The sequence below is a fragment of the Mesoplodon mirus genome (genome assembly GCF_964341445.2).
Source record: "Mesoplodon mirus genome assembly, chromosome: 2".
Taxonomy (NCBI): domain Eukaryota; kingdom Metazoa; phylum Chordata; class Mammalia; order Artiodactyla; family Ziphiidae; genus Mesoplodon; species Mesoplodon mirus.
The window spans coordinates 26238812-26255901 of record NC_138977.1 but is presented as its reverse complement, the minus strand read 5'-3'; the positions used below and the strand labels follow the sequence as shown (position 1 = coordinate 26255901).

The 17090-nt window shown below is 39.5% G+C and overlaps 1 protein-coding gene across 2 annotated transcripts in view; it reads right to left on the bottom strand.

Moving 5' to 3' along the window:
* The window catches only part of FAM13A (family with sequence similarity 13 member A), a 329977-nt gene that overhangs the window by 291464 nt on the left and 21423 nt on the right, over positions 1–17090 (bottom strand). Inside the window, exons 2-3 of one of the 2 annotated variants that reach the window (XM_082611404.1) lie at positions 10119–10308; positions 2329–2538 (exon numbers count right to left, since the gene is read on the bottom strand). In XM_082611404.1, the coding sequence (XP_082467530.1) occupies positions 2329–2538; positions 10119–10308 (400 nt within the window). The remainder of the gene's footprint in view (positions 1–2328; positions 2539–10118; positions 10309–17090) is intronic. The other variant, XM_082611405.1, reaches the window with a different exon arrangement.

Below are 17090 nucleotides of genomic sequence, written 5' to 3'. Positions count from 1 at the left end.
AAAGACCTGTACTTGGAAAACTGTAAGACACTGATGAAAGAAATTGAAGATGACACAAACAGATAAAAAGATATACAGTGTTCATGGATTGGAAGAATTAATATTGTTAAAATGACTATACTACCCAAAGCAATCTAAAGATTCAAAGCAATCCCTATCAAAATACCAATGGGTGTTTTCACAGAACTAGAAGACTTCTAAATTGTATGGAAACACAAAATATCCTGAATAGCCAAAGCAATCTTGAGGAAGAAGAACAGAGTTGGAGGTATCACACTCCCTGATGTCAGACTATACTACAAAGCTATAGTCATCAAAATAGTATGGTACTGGCACAAAAACAGACATACAGATCAATGGAACAGAACAGAGAGCCCAGAAACAAACCCACACACTTATTATCAATTAATATGACAAAAGAGGCAAGGGGAAAGGACAGTATAATGGGGAAAGGACAGTTTCTTCAAGAAGTGGTGCTGGGAAAACTAGACAGTTATATGTAAAAGAATGAAATTAGACCATTTTCTCACACCATATAAAAAATAAACTCAAACTGATTAAAGACCTAAATGTAAGACCAAAACCATAAAACTCCTAGAAGAAAACACAGGCAAAACACGAACATAAATTGCAGCAGTACTGTTTTGATCTGTCTCCTAAAGCAAAGGAAACAAAAGCAAAAATAAACAACTGGGACCTAATTAAACTTAAAAGCTTCAGCACAGCAAAGGAAACCATTGACAAAATGAAAAGACAACCTATTAAGTGGGACAAAATATTTGCAAAAGATATGACCAAGAAGGGATTAATATCCAAAATATATAAATAGCTCATATAATTCAACATCAAGAAAACAAACCAATTAAAAAATGGCCCACAGACCTGAATAGACATTTTTCCAAAGACATACACATGGCCAAACAGGCATATGAAAAGTTACTCAACATCGCTAATCATTAGAGAAGTGCAAATCAAAACCACAACAAGCTATCACCTCATACCTGTCAGAATGGCCATTATCAAAAAGAACACAAATAACATATGTTGGTGAGGATGTGGAGAAAAGGGAACCCTTGTACAGTGTTGGGGGAATGTAAATTGGTGCAGCCACTATGGAAAACAGTATGGAGGGTTCTCAAAAAACTAAAAACAGAACTACCATATGATCCAGCAATTCCACTCCTGGGTATATATCCAAAGAAAATGAAAACCCTAATTTGAAAAGATATATGCACCCCAATGTTCACAGTGGCATTATTTACAATAGCCAAAATATGGAAGCAAACTAAGTGTCCATCAATAGATGAATGGATTAGAAGATGTGGTATATATATTTAATATATACACATATACAATGGAATAGTACTCAGCCATAAAGTAAGAATGAAATTTTGCCTTGGCAGCAACATAGATGGACCTAGAGGGTATTATGCTTAGTGAAATAAGTCAGACAGAGAAAGACAAATACTGTCTTACCACTTAAATGTGAAATCTAAAATAATAAAACAAATGAATACACATAACAAAACAGAAACAGACTCACAGATATAGAGAACATGCTAGTGGTTACCAGTAAGGAAGAGGAAGAGGGACGGGGCAAGATAGGTTGGGCTAGAGGATTAAGAGGTACAAACTACTATTTATCAAATAAATAAGCTACAAGGATATATTGTACAGCACAGGGAATATAGCCCATATTTTAGAATAACTTTAAATGGAGTATAACATATAAACATTTTGAATCACTATGTTGCACACCTGAAACTAATATAATATTGCAAATGAACTGTACTGCAGTGAAAAAAAGATGTTTAAGAACATTTAAAAAATCAATTTTAACCTCAGTTATGTAAAACAACTACTGTTTTAGGACTCAGTCTTGCTTATAAGAAAAGGAAAGCCCACCAGTGACTTTTTGGTCTCAAAGGTCACTAACCAAACACAATTTAACTAATTAATAGTTCCTACATAGAATTTAATGCCTTAGTCTTAGTATCAATACTTCCATGGCAGTCACTAACTAGTCAGAAAAGAATTTCTTTGGTCCCAAAGCGTCAGGGCTTTTCAATATTATGTTATTTACGTATTCATATGCCAATAGTCTTAGAAATTACATTTAATATAATGGTATTTCATCATCAGTTTAGCATTGTCTTAGGGTAGAAGATGAAGATCTAGAGTGAAATAGCAAGATGATGGTTATGGAGAGACCACAAATATTTAAAATCCTATTTTAACATTTAGAATTTAAATATTTAATATTTAAAACCTTAGTGTTAGCTGAAAAATAAAATTGCTTTAATTCCTAGAAGGATTCAGTGTACTGACCCTGAAAGAGCTGAATGAACCGAGGTTGCAGTGTCGAGGTGATCACGCCCTCCGGCAGCTCCCTCAGGAAGAGCTTTAACAGGCTGGCCGCCGCACAGACGTCGCCGTCCCTCCCGAGCTCCACGGGCACCCCACTCTCAAACTTCCATCGAAGCTGTTCCACCACCCTGACGTTGCCATTCACCCGAAAAAGGCCTTCCTGGGTGAGTCCTGGAACAGCAAAGTACATGCACAGAAAATAACAGAGGTCTCTCACAAACAGGTACAAACTCTAAAGAACAGCGACGTAAATAAATCTCAGTATAGAATTTTCTGAATAATTATCAAGCACTGGAAGATTTTCACGTCCTATAAAAATGTTTTCTTAGAATAATACATCTTCCCATCTATTACACACCAACTACAAAGATCATAAGCGGTTATAAAAGCTGACGTCGAAAAATAAGGTTAGGACACATACAAACACAGAACATGTACTACTCTATAAAGAAATTTCATTCATATAATTTTCTACAGTGTATAACAGAAACTTACCCTGGGCTCCGAAAGCAGCTTAGCATTTTGAGAACAGCTATTTAAGAAAAAACTAACATGTATGTAAAAAATTTTAACGATATGTGATTACCTTTGTAATAATTTGATAAAGAACTATTACTTCTTTAGTAATTAATAAATTCAAATTATAAGACTCAGAGACTGTAAAGTAGCGCAAGACAAGATCCTTGCCTTTAGCCAATTGATTTGTGATTATTAGTGTTGGCTGGGGTTGGCAGAGAAGGCTTCACGGAGGAGCCATTGGCTCCACTGCACAATCTTTGGCTAAAGCACAGGCAAGACTGGGGGACTGAGGCTGATGTACCGCGAAGCTGATGAAGTTTAATCTTCAGGGCCCCTCATGTATTGGGGCCCTTTCCACTGCTCTGTCCCTAATTCTGTACCCTTAATTTTGTGTTCTTTTTCTTAAAGAGGGCCCCAGAAGGACTAAGCAACAGACCCACAAAACCTTGATCTATCCCTGACAAAGAGAAACAAATATATGAACTGAGAAGCAGAGAGAGGAGAGTATAAAGAAAGGTAGGCCGATGAAAATATGGAGTATTTAGGTCAAAGAGTGATGGGGTACTAAAATGGAAGAAATGCTAAGTAGAGGGTCACGAATGTCAAGGGAAAGAGTGAAGACTTTATCATTATTTATCATTGGGGCATTAAATGTGCGTGTGTTGGGGGCGGGCAGGGGAGAGACATAACATAATCGTGGTTTAAGGAAGACCTAGCTAGCAAAGAAGCAGAGAAGGGAGAAGGCAGAGAGCTTACCTTAGGGGGACTACAGTCAACTGTAAGACAGATTATGGTGGGAAGGAAGTGAAAAGGAGAAAATCAAGATGATTTGGTAACTTAGTACAAAAAGAAGATAGGGAAGAGGAAGGGTTGAAACCTAACTTTAAGGTTTGAAAACTAGAAATCCAGGAGAAAGCATTGTAAAGGATAAGGTGAACTGAGGGGAAAGGGTGGCAGCTGCTTTAAGGTAGAGGATAATGATTTCCAGCTCAGTGTGCTGGATTCAAAGAGAGCACCATGAAAGCAAGTGAGTCAGACCACGGAGGGATGTTAAAGGTGTAAGAAACATTCTAAGAAAAGAGTGACCCAAGGACTCAACTCGCCACTCTCCTTTTGGAAGCCCAATGGTGAATTTTAGCCATGACCTAAAGCACTGAAGCCTATTAGATTTATTTAGGTGGGAGGTGTTTGTTCAGATCAGCCTTGGCTTCCCTCTCTTTTCTCCTAATTGCGTTGCTCTTTCTAAAGGAAAAGGAAGCTGATTTCATTTTTAGTTTATAATTTGATAAAACATCTTATGAGCCCTTTAATTCAACAAACATTTAATAAGTACCTGGCACTATGTTAGGTACTAAAAAAAAAAAAAAAAATCAACCGTGAGAAAAACTTTAAACACCACAAGGATCCTTACGGAGTTTGTCGTCTGGTAAGATGTTTATGTTCTTCTACATATACACATATTATTTGGTTATGAAGAACATGAGTATCAAAAATTGACATTGGGGCTTGCCTGGTGGCGCAGTGGTTGAGAGTCCGCCTGCCAATGCAGGGGACACGGGTTCGTGCCCCGGTCCGGGAAGATCCCACATGCCACGGAGCGGCTAGGCCCGTGAGCCATGGCCGCTGAGCCTGCGCGTCCGGAGCCTGTGCTCCGCAACGGGAGAGGCCACAACAGTGAGGGGCCCGCGAACCGCAAAAAAAAAAAAAAAAAAAAAAATTGACATGAATTTTAGCTTCAATTTTGACAAAAATCTGTGAAACCAGAAATGCTATTAAAAATATTTAACAACCAGTATGGTCAGGGCAGGGGACCATGTAATCAGAGGAGACACCAGTCAGTTTGTGTGCTAGGCAGCTTCTCAACTGGCCCCAGTGATCCCCACCTCTTGGTATCCATATCATGTATAATCCTCTCCCCACTTGAGTGCGGTCTGGACCTAGTGACTTGCTTCTAACCAAGAGAATGTGATTAGGTTCCAAACTCACTTCTGAGATTGGGTCATAAAAGACTGTGATGCCTACTTTGTTTCCTTGTGTTCTCTCTCTCTCTGGCTCTTCGTGCTTGCTCACTGTGATGAATCAGCTACTACTTTGTGAGCTCCCTTATAAAAAGGTCCACGTGGCAAGGAACTGAGGGTGGTTTCTGGACAACAGCCAATGAGTAACGAGACCCTCAGGTCAACAGCCCGCAAGGATCTGAATCCTGCCAACAAGCACATGAATGAGCTTGGAAGTGAACCTTTCCTCAGTCACGTCCTGGTATGACTGCAGACTTAAAGAGTCCCTAAAGACAAAAGACATAACTAAGCTGTGCTCAGATTCCTGAACCACAGAAACTGTGAGACAATAAACACTGCTTTAATCTACTATGTTTTGGGGTCATCCGTTTTGTAGCAAGAGATAACTAATGTGATATGCCATTCCCTTTAATACTGAGGAATATCGGTTACTATCAAGAGATTCAGCTTAGTCGTTTTTAAAGCTTTCAAGTTCTGTTTCCTCTACTCTACAAAGCTGCATCTGTAACTTCAGAGACATATACTGGCATCAAGCAGATAGCACCCAATAAAAGAGAATCCCATTCCTGGTCAAGGCCCAGATCCTGAAGATATAGAATTTTACAACATAGTCCTATATCTTACCCAGCTCCAGAGCCTGTTTTTGGACCAGCAGATGCCCCTGGATCTGATTTCACAGTGTTTTTCTAGCTTTGACCTGAGGTTCCCTCTTCCAACAAGGTTTTTTGACCTTTTCCTCAAATAAATATACTTCCAGTTATTCAAAAATAGCTACCCATCTCCAAGAACTGGCTTTGGTCTTGAAGTTCCTGATCCCCCCGGACCTTACTAGAGGAAAGAGAAGCTGTAAATGGAAGCCATCAAGTCAGCGCTTCTCAACCATTTTTTCTGCCCTCATGCCATTTATTTGCACAACTCTCTTCCCTCAGGAACATCTCTCCCCCAAAGAACTCTTAGGATACTTAGTGATTTTTCAATCCGGAGAAATTTACGTCTGGACATGGCTATATTACACTCTGGCAAAAAGAATCCACATAGCTTTTAAAAGTCCCTTACGAACTTAACTATATACAATACCCATGTGAGGTTTACCAGATTATATAATCTCTAATCTCTCCTACTCTAAAATTTTAGGAAATGATTCTAACAGAAACGTTAGAGGGAGGAGATGTTTAGAAAGCTTAATGGAGTTACTGTCATACAATTGAGATCCTGTCATACTTGATTTCATGAGATATGGGTTAATCATCACGAAACAGCAACTTATAAATGGTTTAGTAATACCAAAAAATAATATATAACACTGACAACTACTTTCTTGTACAACTGAAGTATTTATTTCAAAGTCTGATGAGCACATCTATGAATGTATGAATACATCAACAGAAATGAAATATGCCAGAAGTCAGAATTTTTCTTATTGGCACACTGGTCCTGAAAGTCATGTGACAATATGTAAGCATATTCTGACATCTAGTGGTAAGTAGCGAAACCTACACTATTTAAATATCCCACAGCACATCTTGATGGTAAAGTAGAAGGAATCCAGTAACACTGTCAGCAAGATAAGTTATTTTAAAATAGTATAAAGGGCTTCCCTGGTGGCGCAGTGGTTGAGAGTCCGCCTGCCAACTCAGGGGACGCGGGTTCGTGCCCTGGTCCGGGAGGATCCCACATGTTGCAGAGTGGCTGGGTCTCGGAGCCATGGCCACTGAGCCTGCGCGTCCAGAGCCTGTGCCCCGCAACGGGAGAGGCCACAGCGGTGAGAGGCCCGCGTACCGCAAAAAAAAAAAAAAAAAAAAAAAAAAAAAAATAGTATAAAGATGATATGCCTCGTAACTTCTAAGATTTTCCCTTGAATGGAAAAAATGTGTATTTTTTTATTTAAAGAAAAAAGGCCAAAGTCTATTGAACAGGCCTTAATATAGGCCTTTATAAATGCTTTCTGTCCTAAAATTCCTTTATAATAATAAAAGGTTTCCCTCATGTCGAGTTGTTATATACCTACATTTACATTAAACAACAAAGTATGACCACAATATCTACCTATGGTTAATTATACAACCAATCACCTCATATCCCATACCTGACAGAGTGCCTACTATATCACAGGTCCACAACAAATATTTGACTTTAATAGTTAAATAAAACTAATTGAAGTATCTTGCTCTCAAACTTACACAGGCTCTTTGGTTTGTTAACATGATATCAATAGTTTCAAATACAGAAAGGGACTTCTGGTTGTCTATGGAGTAATTAACTATATAGCCTGTCAAAATACAGGGCAGGTGCCCTACCCTAGTTTGCCCCATCAAGATTCTGATTCAGGGGCTTCCCTGGTGGCGCACTGGTTAAGAATCCGCCTGCCAATGCAGTGGACACGGGTTCGAGTCCTGGTCCGGGAAGATTCCCACATGCCGCAGAGCAACTAAGCCCGTGCACCACAACTACTGAGCCAGCGCTCTAGAGCCCACGAGCCACAACTACTGAGCCTATGTGCTACAACTACTGAGCCCACAGGCCTAGAGCCCGTGCTCCATGACAAGAGAAGCCACCGCAGTGAGAAGCCCGCGCACTGCAACAAAGAGTAGCCCCTGCTCGCCGCAACTAGAGAAAGCCTGCGCACGGCAACGAAGACCCAACGCAGCCCAAAATAAATACATAAATAACTTTTCAAAAAAGGTTCTGATTCAGTAGATCTGAGGTACTGCCAATCACATGGGTATTCTGAAAAGTTTCCACTAGTGATCATTTCCCATCCCTGGTTAAGAATGACTGACTGAGCCCACTAAGATATTTAGTTTTGCAAAACCTGAACACACCCTACGAAAGTACACCTAAGGGTAGGCCAAGGAGAGGCAGAAAAAAAGCAATCTCTAATTCAAATTTTTCCCAGATTTTCATACATTGATGGTGTGACTATAAAAAACTGGTTTATTTTAACTCCTGGGGTTGACTGTAAGTGCACATTATCTTTTGACCCAGCAGTCCACTTCTAAAGGTTAGTCTGCAGACACATCACAGTGCTTGATACATGTTAAAGGTCAGTCACTGGATCATTGTTTGTAGACTTCAAAAGACTGGAAACAATTCAATGCTGATCAGGATGTGACTGGTTAGAGCAGTGACACATACAAACAAAGTGGAATAGCGTGCAGGGGAAAAAAAGAATTAAATGAGGAAAGTTCTTTATGTAAAATGGAACAGTCTCCAAAATATACTGTAGAGTGATTTTTTTTGGCCGTGCTGTGCAGCATGTGGGATCTTAGTTACCCGACCAGGGATCAAACCCATGCCCCCTAAAGTAGAATGGCAGAGTCTTAACCCCTGGACCGCCAGGGAAGTCCCGAGTGTTTTTTGTTTTTTGTTTTTTTTTTAAGAGGATTCATAAATGGTGTACACTGTGTGCTATGTTAAAAGAGGGAAAAATACACATATCTGCTTATATATTCAAATATCTTTGTAAGAACATAGCAAAAAATAGTAATATTGTTTCTGGGAGGGGAAATGAATGGTCAGGGGACAGGGTTTGGAGGGAGAGACTTTTCACTATATACCCTTCTGAATTTTGAACCACATAAATATATTAATATGCAGTAGTTTTAAAAAGATTAAAAGTGAAAATGATTTTACATAAGAGTAACCTCAAAAGGCTATTATTCAATCATTGTTGCATAAAAGGTCAGAATACTAATGATGCCAAAACCAAAATATTACTTTAGGTGGTCACACGTTGGCATCCAAATGAGTAATACTGAACAACCCTATTTAAGATATTAAATGCATTACCTAGAGATCCGTGTGTAGCTAAGTCAGTAGGATACAGTTTTACGCAATACTGAGTGTGTAAATGAGCCCTGTCAAAGCTCTAACTCGGCAACATCTGGCTTCAGGATCTTCTAGGCCAAGGGCCCATCTTCCTGCCCTGCTGCTGCATATAACACCTTTGTATTTAACCTGTTTAAAGTATTCGAACAAACTCAGAGCTGTTCGCTAAGAATCTCACCCTCCTGCAGCTATCTTCCTCCAAAAACAAGGAGATAAGGCCTACGGGTTAAGAATGCAAACCTGGCTCTTCAGTTTTCAGAAGAAAATACCATTTTGTCATCTACATACCAAGTAACCTGAAAAAATAGCTGTTTTTCAACTAACACAAAACACCTGACAACCTTCTGAGGTCTGAACTGTCTTGCCATATAGTCCCTGTCACAAGCAGACACATGTTCCTACAGAAGAAAGGCGGTACCATGCCTCTCAGGCATTTCCCATGCAGCTACCTTCTCAGCAGGAGGAACGGACTTGGAATCACGGCAAGATTCAGGGGCGGAAGCAAACTATGCAAAGTACAGAACTTCTTCCAGGTCTCAAGTTTTACGTTTAAAAATGCCCACAAATGTTATACTCTACTCTGCAGTGAGTCTTGTTTTAGTATAGAAATGTTGTTTCAGCACAGAAAATGAAAATTCCAAGCTCTTCCTTCTGAATACCTTCTTCCCAAATCTCTTGAAGTTTATTGATATTTATTATATGGTTTGGAGTTCTCCCACGATACTGCCCTAGTTTGATAAGCCTCATTGTCTCCAATTATCCAGGTTTCTAAGTTCTATTTAAAAAAAATAATTTATAAAGCTATAAAACACAATAGTTCTCAGCAACTAAGAAATATAATTTATCTTTTTATCGTGCAATGTACTGTGGCACTCTGCAATTATTTTACACAATTGATTGTATCATTCCAAAAGTTAATGTGCCCCCCAACACCATACTAGGTTATATATCATACTTTTTTTTTGGTATATTCTCACTGAGTTTTGAAGGCAATCAAGACATTCAGTAAGTTCATGACTGACCTCAAGCTGAAAGAGATACTCAAAAAGTATTGTGTTACAATAAAAATTATTGACTCTCAGTGGGAATTTAATGAATCAAGAGAACTCACGGTTAATATTAAAACAGTGTATTTTAGCACTTAAAACTAGCAATCATTCCAAACTAGAAATCTCAATAATTAAAGGGATTTCTCCATGGTAAGGTGAATTAAATATTTTCAAAAGAATGTTAAGCAGTCATAATGCCCTTAACATCCTTTTGTAAGGGCAAAGTGTATTATGCCATAATTCAATGTTCTAATTAAGGTGTTTTAGGGAATATTCTAATAATGCATGATGAAGGAATTCACACAAAGCAACAGAACTGCAACACAACTGGACTTACCATGCAAGGTCAAGTACTCCACTATGCTCTCCACGATAGCTGGAACGCCGTTCTCAGTCAGCCCCTGCTGGTGGAGGTCTTGGAGACTGACTCCAAATAACTTTGTATAGGTGGAATTCCTCTGCTCGTTTAGTGGTACTGCCACAATCTTTCTCATGTCTTCTTTCAGCCGAACCGCTGCTTTACTTTGCTTAAAATAGCGGAAGAAAAAAGAGCAGTCAGTCATGTTTACCACAGGAGGCTGCACAGTTACTACAGAATCACCTGAATCAAAGGGTAAGCGTTTGGAGGCTGTAGAGTAGTGGTCTTCACTTATTTTTACTTCAGCTCAAACCCAAACCCCTAACATCTCTCACGTGTTGCTCAGTGTTAGGAATGGTGCACACTGATACGACGGTTAAAAGGAGTGAAAAATAATGAGGAACCTAAAGCCACAACTTAAGCGTAGCTAAGAGAGGGAGCAATACACTGCAGTATCTAAGATCTATTACTACAGTAACCAGGGTGTGACTCACAAGTACCTCATTAACAGGAAAATAAAACATTTGTCAGAACACCGGAACCCCATGCAGATCCTGAAATAGTAAGATGTTACTGAAGATGAAAATTTATCTCAAGGTCATCTTAAGATAGCTCTAATTTGAAGGATTAGAAAAAAAATATGTATGTGTAGAATGAACATTTCTTTCTCTGATTTGATTATATCTGGATATCTCTGGAATATTTTGGCACATAAAAATCAACTCAATTTTCTTTGAAGTTCAAAATGCTATATAATCTCCGAAATAGCAATGTTTCAGGTAATCACAATTTTAAAAATTTCAATAAGACTGTACATATTATAAATAAAAAATGCAATTTATGCAATTTACAGTCAATCAATTTAAGTTATCACCACGCTGAAAAGTTCATACAAATTTGTTTCTTCCTTTTAATAGAAAATTTTTCCCCAAGGAAGTATTTTAAAAGATAAATTTTAATATGGTTTAATAAAACTAAATGAGGGATTTTTTTTTTAAAACAGCATGTGTCCTACATAAATGTATGTATCTGTAACTTTAAACACTGAAAAGATGGCAAAAAGCAAACATTTTATTTGAGGACACAGGAAGCAGATTAGGGGAAACACACCCTTTTTGAAAATGAATGCAGCAACTAACCTAAGTGTCAATATTATAAGTGTAGGCTCATGTAGCTGTTACAATCTAAAAGAAGAAACATTATCTCCATTGTAGAGATGAGGAAAGAAAGATCAAAGAGTTAAGAAGTAATTTGGTAAAAGTCATGGAACTGGTTAAGAGTTTCATCATACTCTAAGTCCATGCTCCTCTCCTTAATTTAAATTTATATTAATGTTAAAGTGCAGTTTGTGTATAACACAAACTGTGATAAATTCTACATGCGACACATGACAATTACACGAAGATAATTCTACAACTGTGATTTTTAGTAGGTTCCCTGTAGTTTCAATTTGATTTTGAATCTTACAATCTGTAGAATCAGGCCAACTTTCATGGACATCTCTGCATCTTTTAATAGGTCGTATTTGAAAGCCAGATTTCCCTAGTGACAATTCAGCAAATGTATAAAGTTATAGAATAGATTTAGTTATCTATTAATATTATAAATAAGGCATAGTGTTAGCTACTGCAGAGTAGTATGGGCTAGAACTATCATCTCTGTTACCAAGGAAGTTACTTAACTAAGTCAAATCTGTAACCACTACTATTTTTGTGTGTGTAAGTTTAAAAACCTATCAGGGCTTCCCTGGTGGCACAGTGGTTGAGAGTCCGCCTGCCGATGCAGGGGACACGGGTTCGTGCCCCGGTCCGGGAGGATCCCACATGCCACGAAGTGGCTGGGCCCGTGGGCCATGGCCGCTGAGCCTGCGTGTCCGGAGCCTGTGCTCCGCAACGGGAGAGGCCACAACAGTGGGAGGCCCGCGTACCGCAAAAAAAAAAAAAAACAAAAAAAAAACCTATCAATACCTTTCAAAAGAACACATGGGAAATTTCAGTCAACCAGGTCTATCTGGTGAGTAAGCAACCAAAAAATAACCTTTAATAATGAAACTTTGAAAATAGTCTCAAATGTTGCATCAGACACAGCTGACAATGAGATTAAATCCTACATGTTTTATCTTCTTATTTTCTTACAGACACAATATAGCAGAGTCGTTTAGAGCAGGGGTCCCCAACCCCCGGGCCGTAGACCATTACCGGCCTGAAGCCTGTTAGGAACCGGGAGACAAAGCAGGAGGTGAGCGAGTGAAGCTTTATCTGCCGCTCCCCATTGCTCGCATCACCTCCTGAACCATCACCCCCCCATCCCGCCCCAGCCCACCCCGTGGAAAAAATGTCTTCCATGAAACTGGTCCCTGGTGCCAAAAAGGTTGGGGACCGCTGGTTTAGAGCATGGACTGTGGAACCAGACTCCATTTTGAATCCCATTCTGATCTCATTAGCTGTGCAACCTTGGACAAGTCACTTACACCCAGTTTCCCCGTCTACGAAATGGGGATACCCGGAGTCCCTAGCTCCTAGGAATATATAAGGTTGGAAGGAGCTCATATACATAGAAGAATGAGAGGGTGTCTGGCATACTCAGTAAGTACTGATTGTTATAATAATCATCACCATCATCATTCTTCCAGGAAATTATTCTGATTTCTTCTCAAAACAATCGAGATACTTAACCACTCCTGTACTCAAATGTTTTCGTGGACGAAAGATTGCTGTTGAAGAAGGCACCATGGTCTAGGCCTGTGGTTGGTAGGTAGTCTGACGACCTAAGTATTCTCCGTGTATCTCAATCTCTTAAAATATATACGTATGACTTTTGAAAGATAAACATAAAATCACTTTGCATGTTAGTATCAGAATTTCTCAGGTTTTTATTAGAAATTCAAGGTTTTCTTAGAAATTCTGTCTACATGTGACATTCTTTCGGCTAATAGCCCTGTTTTATATTCTGTCCTTTACTCAAGTACAGTCACTATGTGGTGTCTCTTATTAATAGCATAAATAAGCAATCGGCATTATGGCTCAATATTTTCAAGGATGAGACGTAATTAACCTCACACATTTTGAACGGATTACAAATTAAACTATCTGTTTACTCAGTACAGAGCCCTACTACAAAGCAAGTTTATATGTAATTATAGTAATAAAGGAACATCTGATTATTAATTGGTAATCTAATTTAGGTTAATACTTTTAAAAAGGTAAATATTGTTTAAAGACAACCACAATGGAAAAAAACAGCTATATTTTTACAGACATCTAAATCAGTTCTTCACTGATGGGCTTAGAACAAATATTTTAAAAAATATCCTTTCTGGTAGGTTATAAGAAATATTCTATAGTTCCCTACTCACAGAAGAAATAAAATAACTGAGGAAATGGAAAGCCATTTATGATGAATTCCATTTAAATTGAAATTACTTTCATTTATACAATGCTAACATCACTGTCTCTTTATAAATGTCAATATCTGTGGAATTTCAGCTTCCCTCCAAACACACATTTTACCTTTCTTGACCTAATATAAGTTGAAAAAGAAAGTTACTAATTGAGGTATTCTAAGTCAACCTTAACTGTTTAAACTTTTGTTTGCATACAATGCCATACATCACTTGAGTTTGGAAACTGGACTCGTGTGTGTATATGTGTGTATATGTGTGTGTGTGTGTGTGTGTGTGTGTGTGTGTGTTTAAAAGTAATATAGGTTCCCACATTAAAAAAGACAGACAGGGAACCTTGGGGTTTACTGCTAGAACAATCTGTAGGGGTTAGTGCTTATAATATCACCTTAGGAATAAGGAAACCAGGACCCCAAAACTTGTGGTGAACTCAGAGAGAAAGGGTTGAGCCTAGAGCCCATGTCACCTGAATTGTATGTCAATATTAATTTTTATAATTGCATGCTGGGACCTTGTTTTTCTATATTTATTTGTGATAAAAAATAGTTAAGATAGGGGCTTCCCTGGTGGCGCAGTGGTTGAGAGTCCGCCTGCCGATGCAGGGGACACAGGTTCGTGCCCCGGTCCGGGAAGATCCCACATGCCACGGAGCGGCTGGGCCTGTAAGCCATGGCCGCTGAGCCTGCGCTCCGCAACGGGAGAGGCCACATCAGTGAGAGGCCCGCGTACCGCAAAAGAAAAAAAAAAAAAGTTAAGATAGCTCACAAAATGCATGCACCAGGACAGTAGTGAATATTTGTTGATGTGGGGACCACTTAGTCTTCACTTGCCCTTTTTTCTACTGACAAATCCTGACCGCCTTTGGGGGAATGACCTCACCGTCACTGTGAACATCCTTGATAAGGCTGCCACTTACAACCGCTGCCCTGCCTTTAGCAAGAGCTGGGCTCTGGTGCCCTCGCAGGTCAATCAGACCCGTTGTCCTGCAGGCCACTGAAGCTTGAGTGGACTGTCACTGAAGCTTGAGAAAAATGGATGGAGCTCATTTATTCCAGCTGCAGTGCTCTCACGAGATGGTTAGATTAACTAACCATGATGTACCTCTTGCCACCTGCATCACTGGAGCTGCCATGGGCCTTTAGCTGCCCCTTTCTGACACTGGTCCTTCAGCTGTTCCTTCTACATGGTGGGCCACTCTGTAACTTTCCAGTAAAGTTTCTTTGGGCTTAAGTTAGCCAGAACCCATTTCTGTTCTGTCACTCACTCACTCACTCACTCACTCACTCACTCACTCACACACACACACACACACACACACACACACACACACACACACACACACACACCTGATAAAAGTACTCCCCTCCCCCCCAAAAAAAGACTAATCAGAACAAACATCACACACACACACACACACACACACACACACCTGATAAAAGTACTCCCCTCCCCCCCAAAAAAAGACTAATCAGAACAAACAGAAAACCAGGGTTTTAGATAATGACAAAATCAGAATGATAATGACAGCTAACTTTTATGGAATGTTTACAGAGTATGTCAGTCACACTTCCGAATACCTTAGAGGGCTTCACTCTTTAAATCCTGATAAAGTGACACTAGGAAGGAAGAAGATACTTTTTGTGACCCTCATTTTACAGAGCAGCCAAGTAATGTGCTCCAGGTCCCATCAAGGATATGGTGTGGCCAGGAGTCACGCTCAGGCCATCTGAGTCCAGAGGACACATGCTTAATGCTGTCTCCACGAAGGAGGTAGTGATACTCAAGAAGCATATGCTGGAAAGTCCAGTCCATGTGCTAAATAGAAAACAAAATTTCTATTCTTTTTTTTTTTTTTTCTTTTTGCGGTATGCGGGCCTCTCACTGTTGTGGCCTCTCCCGTTGCGGAGCACAGGCTCCGGATGCGCAGGCCCAGCGGCCATGGCTCACGGGCCCAGCCGCTCCGCGGCATATGGGATCCTCCCAGACCGGGGCACGAACCCGTATCCCCTGCATCGGCAGGCGGACTCTCAACCACTGCGCCACCAGGGAGGCCCCAAAATTTCTATTCTTGTATCTGAGGAAAATAGGATTATTTGAGCTTCTTGGTCTCCTTAAAATAAAGTTAGATACGCTCAGAAGTGACAACAATATTTGATATTAGAACCTGCATAGAGAAGGTTTTCATCAATCTAGTAAACAGGATGAGCTTCAGAAGCCTTGAGTTTTTACCACAGCTAACATTTATTAAGTGCCGATTTTGTGCCAGACTCTGTGGTTACGTGCTTTAAAATTAACATCTCTAAATTTCAAAACTAACTTTTTAGCAGGTACTCTTACCTATTCCCATTTGGACACAAAAAGTAAGGCACAAAGAAAAAGAAACTTGCCTAAGAAAGTTTTATAGCTAGAATGTAACCCCCAGGTGCTCTGGCTCTAACGCATGAGCTCTTAACCATGACAGACTATCGTATTTCCAGAACCTTTAATATTGGTGGTTCTATGAGCCCCCAAAGGGGACAATACTACATGCAGCACTTTCTTTACAGAGCTTAAAACAAAATCGATTTTAGATTCCTGAATTCAACGGCTTGTATTTCCTTAAGGCAATCCTCCAAAAATTTCAGTACCATGAATTTAAGGTACTTTGAAGGACAATCAGGTTATACTACTGGTTAAATTCAGAATTGTGCACCTTAAAGCTCTTTGCAGCTGGGGCTAGCACTGATACATCTAAGCAGGAATGTGTACAATAGAAAGCCACTTCACCACCAAGTAAAACGGGTGCGAGGAAAGCACAAGGTGAGCCTGAGTCAGCTTGTTCCAGAAGGCGTGGAAATGCTCAAGGACTAATGGGGCGTGTCAAAAAGACCTGTGGGCCAGCTTAAATGGGTTCCTACTGGCCAAGTTCGGGACAGTTGGAGCACCAGGAATAAGAACTATAAACGATTATAAAATATTATGTAAATAAAATTCCCTGAATCAACAGTGATACTAAGAAGAGTGAAAGAATGGGCTTACCAAAGTAAAAGTCTGCTTTACAGAACACGCTGCAGCTAAATACAGAAGGAACGACAGAATTAGAAAATCACCTTTTGCCCACAAATCATTTAACAAAGAATTTTGTCAAAGATCGACAGTGGATGCTAAAACATCAGGTGAAAAGTTGTTTGAGAACAGGATTTTCACAGTGTCAAAGATCACATGATATTTGCAAAGGAAAAAAAATTACCTTTACAATTGATATCTGGGTGTACTCAGCTTAACTCAAAAGATTAAATTTATCACCGCTGCTCACGAAGGGCTGACATTACGTGCTCCTGATGTGATGCAACATGAAAACATCATTTATATTCTTGCCAAAAATGTTTGAGCTGCTGCTAATCTAGCCTCTAAATCTAACAGTTTACAGGTAAAACAGGAGCTAAGAGAACAAGTTACAAGAGACTGTAAGGAAACAAACAAATTCAGACTCAGGGACATTCTAACAGGCCTGGACTCTTCAAAACTTCAGTGTCATAAGGAAAAGATCGGTTCCAGATTTTAAAGAAATT